Source organism: Psammomys obesus, unplaced genomic scaffold (assembly GCF_907164565.1).
Source record: "Psammomys obesus unplaced genomic scaffold, mPsaObe1.curated_primary_1811, whole genome shotgun sequence".
NCBI classification, from domain to species: Eukaryota; Metazoa; Chordata; class Mammalia; order Rodentia; family Muridae; genus Psammomys; species Psammomys obesus.
The window spans coordinates 48,283-54,727 of NW_026596030.1; the positions used below are offsets into that span (position 1 = coordinate 48,283).

The 6,445-nt window shown below is 41.1% G+C and overlaps 1 protein-coding gene across 1 annotated transcript in view; it reads right to left on the minus strand.

Annotated features, from left to right (window-relative positions):
* The window catches only part of Ndufv2 (NADH:ubiquinone oxidoreductase core subunit V2), a 20,438-nt gene that overhangs the window by 9,009 nt on the left and 4,984 nt on the right, over positions 1-6,445 (minus strand). Inside the window, exon 2 of the mRNA XM_055620716.1 lies at positions 775-840. Coding sequence (XP_055476691.1) covers positions 775-840 — 66 coding nt within the window. The remainder of the gene's footprint in view (positions 1-774; positions 841-6,445) is intronic.

Consider the following 6,445-nt stretch of genomic DNA (forward strand, 5'->3'; position numbering starts at 1 on the left):
TAATAATAATAATAATAATAATAATAATAATAATAATAATAATAATAATGGCATACCTTTAGTTCCAAAAAAGTTATGAAACTTTTCTAGGAATGGGATCTTCTAGTTCGAATATCAAATACAAATCGGCAGCCTTGTGTGATTAAGACAGGAAATTTAAATATGGGCTTAGAGGTTAAAAATGCTTGCAGTTGCTGGGCATGCTGACATACACCTTTCATCCCAGCACTTGGGAGGCGGGGGTGGAGGCAGAGGCAGGCAGATCTCTGAGCTTGAGACCAACATGGTCTACAGACAAGTTCCAGGACAGCCAGGGCTCTGTTAAACTGAGAACCCATCTTGAAAACAAAACAAAACAAAACAGTCTTGCTGCTATTGCAGGGAACCAGACTTCAGTTCCCAGCACCCCCACTGGGAAACTTGTAACTGCAGTTCCAGGGTCTCCAATGCTCTCTTCTGGCCTCTAAGAGTACCTGCACCACATAGACATACATACATGTAGACATACACACCAATCAAAATTCTTAAATAAAAATTACTTTCATTTTACGTATGAATGTGACTGAGAAAATGTCTGCAGTTTGTACATGCAGGAGCTGCCGAAGGTCAGAAGGTGGTGTTGGATCCTTAGGAGCTGGAGCTATAGGCAGCTATAAGCTGCTATGTGGGTGCCTGAGAACCAAGCCTGAGTCCTTTGCAAGAGCAGCAAGTGCTCTTTAACCTCTGTTCTCACATACCCAAGTCTTTCCATTATCAGGAATTCCAATTACTTACCACAAATAAGGCTCCTCCAGCACCATGTTGCACTGCTGTCTTATGCAAATTCCTTGTATGTCGCCCCTAAAGTTTAAAATTTTAAGAAAACTTGGTCACAAATTTTAAGAAAAGTTTCATGAAGAAATATTTTGAGTCATAATTTAAAACAAGGGAATCAAGTCATCTAGGGAGTCATCTTAGGAGAGATGCCCTTCTTTTTCAGAAGTAACAGGAAACAGATGCATAAAGGCACATTATTAACTCACCTGTGGGAGTAGTGGAAGAACCAACCAAGACCCAAACCAGAGCTGAACACAGGTGCGTGTCATGCACAGTCTACACACACTCAGCTACATACAACTCAGAGTTTTTGACTGTCGTTCCTTTTGTCTGAGTTAATGAGGCGTCAGCTTTTTAACATGGTAAAGTTTTGTTTGCCTGAGACAGGCTCTCCCTGTGCAGTCCTGTTATCCCGGGCTCTCCTGTAGACCAGGCTGGCCTTATGGGGATCCTCCTGCCTCTGCCTCCAAGACTAAAGGTTTGTTCCAGCACACCTGGACCTAGCTACGCACCAATAGTCACATTACACTCTTCTAAAAATCTTTGTTATATGGTCTCCCTATGTAGGCTAAGCTGGCCTTTCAGTTTGTCCTTTTGTCTCGGCCTCCCTGAGGCTGGACTGATTGTGGGAGGTTACCAGACCTGCCAGCCTTTTCAGTTCTTTACTGATTAGGTCAGCAACTCCAGCCACACCCCTTATGTTCTAAAGCCATGCAGACTGAGGAGGTACAGCTGCTCCGGAAAGAATCTGACTGTTGTCTTGTTCCTCTCCTGTACTGTGGACCTCCCACCCGAAACAATTAAACTATTATTCTAAATCCTACCGTTTCTGAATTCTGTGAACCACAAATGGCAGGACACTGAATTAAAGCAACCATAGAACTGGCTACCAGGGAGGCTACGTGCAAGTGATGTGATACAACATACTTAACTTTTCCACGGATCAAAGGAGCACTTCAGTTGTAGAAATAAATTTCCATAGTACCCACTGCTTTAACTAGAAAAACCTAAGTTACAGACTGTGAAACACATGTACAACATACAATGGTGAAAACAAAGGTTTTTGGAGGGGCTTTGCCCCTTCTCTGTCCTCACCACCACAACTCACCCACCCATTCACCCCTTGGGCAGCTGGTGGATAAACAAGCCTTACTTTATGCTTTGTTTTAAATATATAATTTTTAAAAACAATGCAACATAGTCAAGGCTGTGAAAATGACGCTAAGCTTAGAAAAGAGCCAAGCTTAGAAAAGAGCCAGTGAAGTCACATTAGCTGAGCAGACAATAAAATATAAAAACAAATTTGAATAACAGAATTACTTAAGTAAACATTGAGGAAAAAATATTTCATAAAAATGGAAGAAATGGTTTTAGCCAGGTGGTGATGGCACATGCCTTTCACACCAGCATTCAGGAGGCAGAGGCAGGTGTATCTCAGTGAGTTTGAGGCCAGCCTGGTCTACAGAGCTCCAGGACAGCCAAGGCTACAGAGAAACCCTATCTCAAACAAACAAACCAAAGAAAGGGTTAATTTTAAAGCAGGGAAAATATCTAATCACTCTTTTTCCCCTGCTGAGCCTTACATCATCATTTAGTTAACATTGTAGCCACTTCTTGAGTACTAACCATTACTTTAAGGGTTGCTGTCACCTGGGATCAGCTCTGACTCCTGTCCTTATGTCCTTTTCCCTCTGGCATCATCTACTCACTATGCTGATGACTGCCAAGTCTTACACACTCTTAGTGATAAACGGATAACAGCTAGAAAAGGTATTAAGTGTGTAAAGCCAATGAGGAATATTAATAAAGATCACAAACATTTAAAAATTCTCTAGCAATTAAAAGCATGCAATTTAAAGTGCAATTGCCAGCTTAAATTAGAAAAAGGTTTGGTCTGAGATTTTTTTTAAAGACAACATTCCATTTTGTTGAGGGCATGGAAGAAATGAGTTTGCTGATGCATTAGGCAAACACTCATATGAGCCTTTTAGGGAAGCAAACTAGTATGATTTATGGAAAACCTGGAAAAATCGCACACACACTCTCTCTCTGTTTGAGACAAAGTTTCTCTATGTAGCCCTGGCTGTCCTGGAACTTGCTTTGTAGACCAGGCTAGCCTCAAACTCACAGCAATCTGCTTGCCTGTTTCCTGAGTGCCGGCTAATCCCAGCCTACAATCTTAGCACTAAGAAGGCTGAGGGGAGGGTGTCATGAGTCTGGGAATACTCAAGGCCTGTCTCAAAAAGAGAGGAAGGGTGCTAGGGACGCTCTGCTGATGACCTTAGGCAGCCGGGCACACATGGTGCACAGATACACACACAGGTGAAACACCCACACATAAAAGACAACAAAATAAGCTAAAGATAATCATCATCATCATCATCATCATCCCTATTATGACAACTAAACACACTAATAAAAAATGAATGCCATAAGTAATTGTCACCATCATTTTTATTGTAAGATTGTAAGGGCTCATATATTTTTCTCTATTTCCCAAATTCCTACTTAACACTGATACACAATGTGAAAAAGATTGAGTTAAAATAAAACATTCACAAATGAAACGCATCAAGCTTTTTTTTGGTCAATATTGACCCCTTTTTTATTTATTCAGAATGTTTCCTGTTCAAATAAATACAGAGTTGGAGAGATGGCTCGGTGGTTAAGAGCACTTCTGCAGAGGACTCAGGTTTGTGACCCAGCACCCACATGGTGACTTATAATTGTCTAACTCCACTTCCAGGGGATCCAGTGCTCTCTTCCGGCCTCTGTGGGCACCAGGCACACATGCGGTGCACATACACACATGTAGGCAAAACACTTATCACATAAAATGAAAATAAACCTTTAAAGTAAATACAGAGGCAAGTTTTAAAAAGCTGTTCATTTGCTTTCAAGAACTTCCTAGTACAACATGCCTCTTGCACGGCTCACCTTCATCCCTCTCTGGAAGAGGAAACAAGAATAAACACCTGGTACAGAGCCCCAGATCCTACTTTATGGATGTGAAATGCCCACAGTGCTGTAAAATCACCACGGTCCCTAGCCATGAACAAAAACCAATGTTTTAATTGCAAATCACTGAGGACTGATTAGAAGGGTGGGGAGGGAAAGCTAACTGGTACAAACTCAGGACCATCAGGTTTTATTTTTCCCAGGTAGGAGTTTAGATTAATATTTTGCCTCTTCCTAATATGCAACCTTGTACTTAATACCTTTCTTTTTTTTTTTAGTGTGTTTATATGTGTGTGTGAGTTTCTGTCGGTAGAGTGTGCACACCCATGAAGGTCAGAAGTGGAGTTATAGGGAGCTGGGAGCCACAAAATGTGTGCTGGGATGCAAACTCTGGTCCTCAGCTCAGAGCATTAGGGGCTCTTAACTGCTGAGGCACTGGCTCTCAATCTCTCACTTTATTTTAATATTTAAATTTTATACGAATAGGTGTTTTGCCTGAATGTATTCTGTACTCTATGTGCAAGACAAAGCTGGTGCCTTTGGAAGCCAAAAGGAGTGTTGGATCCCCTAGAACTGGAGTTAGAATGGTTCTAAGACACCATGAGGCTGCTGGGAATGTAACACTACCACCTTCTCACCCTCCCAGCCCCCCACTTCTCCAACCCCAGCCTCTGGAAGAGCAGCCAGTGCTCTTAACCACTGAGCTGTCTCTCCAGCCCCTCATTGAATATGTTTAAAGTTAATTAATTTGTTTGGTTTTTTTTCAAGACAGGGTTTTTGTTTGTTTTTTGTCTTGTTTTGTTTTGTGTAGTCCTGGCTGTCTTAGAACTAGCTCTGTAAAACAGACTAGCCTCAAACTCACAGAGATCTGCCTGACTCTGCCTTCTGAGATCTGGGTGTAAAGGTATAAGCTCTTGTTTTTTTGTTTATAACATGAGTGTCTTTTTACTGGGTTATTTTAAGATAATGGCATGACTCTGAAAGAACTTAACATGTTAAAGCATTGTTACTACCTAGCAGACACAAGATAAAACTTTACCTGAAAGACAGACTTAACAGATAAGTTGTCTTTTGTTTATGACAATCTTAACAAAGGGTCATTGTCACAACAGAACACATCAGTGACAGGTTTTTTTCCCACATTTGCAAGTAACCAGTTTTTATATTGTCATTAGGCTGTGACTGCTTCTGATATGACTGTATTTTTAGATAGATGAAAAAACATCTACTTCCTCTCTGCTGAAATATATAAATTCCCTTTCACTTAAAGGAAGTGGAAGGGGATGGGCGTGGCAGTGGTGTTCCCATGAGGGACTTTATGTTCCTAAGTTATTCACACTAATAGTGTATCTCCACCTATGAGCTTATCTGACACCAGAGGCCAAAACAACCCTTTCATGCATGACACACCAAAGCAAGCCTCCGCTTTTACACAAGCCACTCCACTCTGACTCTAGTCCCAGCTCCCCAGCTGGCCTGCTGAATTCAATTTAATATAACCCTTCCAGTAGGGTGCCTCTCTTGTTACATATGAGCCCCAGCCTGTCTCCCAAGTGCCAAGATTATATGTGTAAACCATGACATGCAGCTAACAGTCTTTACAGACAACATCCTACAGCCATGATTGGGAAAATATTTCAGTATACTTTCCCTCTCACTTAGTAGTCACTAAGTCTCACATATTTGAGCAGAAAAATTTGTAACTCTTGTTCCTGCTATTGCATTCCCCAGCCCTGTTTTTATCCCAGTTCTCCCTCCACCCCAGATTACTACCAAGAACATGGATCCCTGACTGTCTCATGCTTTTCCACATCTATAGGGTCTCCCTAAAATTCTGTCCGGCAGAAGACTGAAGGTGGTAGCACTGGAATCAATCTGAACACGCTATGATCTGCAAATAACTAACTGCTAACTGAATACCAAACGTAAGTTATGGAAAAAGCCTTTGGGCTGTTCGGCCTCCTCTTCCTCCCTCTCGTTTCTTCTCCATCCTACCATGCACTTCACTCCCTGTACAGAAACTACTTAAACTTACAGCGCTATTGCCCTCTACATACCACTCATCCATCCTGACATGTTAACTCCCTCCTCTTAACCCTTTACAGTCACTAGAGAAAGAAAATGGCACATCCTTCTGTGTTTACAGTGCTTATTCGATGTAGTTAGTCATCATAGAGAACCATTTTCCTGGACAACTTCAGATGAAGATATATACACACACACTGCACACAAATAACCATGAAGTAAAAGGGTGAACAACACTATTTTATAGGATACTATATTGCCAAGCTGTACTGTTCCATGGGTAAGTTTATTATTAAATCTTAAACTTACAAAGTAGAAGTGTATGTAAACCCATCATAAATTGAGAAAAATCTTTTGAGACTTAGGATTTTTGGACACATGGTACAATAAAATTCCTTGAGTTCCTTCCTTCCTTCCTTCCTTCCTTTCTTTCTTTTTTTTTGTTCATTTGTTTTGTTTTTGGTTTCGGTTTTTTTTGTTTTGTTTTTTTTTGAGACAAGGTCACTAAGTAGCCCTGGAAATTGCTATGTAGACCAGACTGGCCTCAAACTCACTGAGATCATCCTGTCTTTGGAATTAAAGGCCTGTGCCAACACGCCTATCCTAAAAGGTAGAATTTCTTCTGGGTCTGCTGGGATTTCACAAA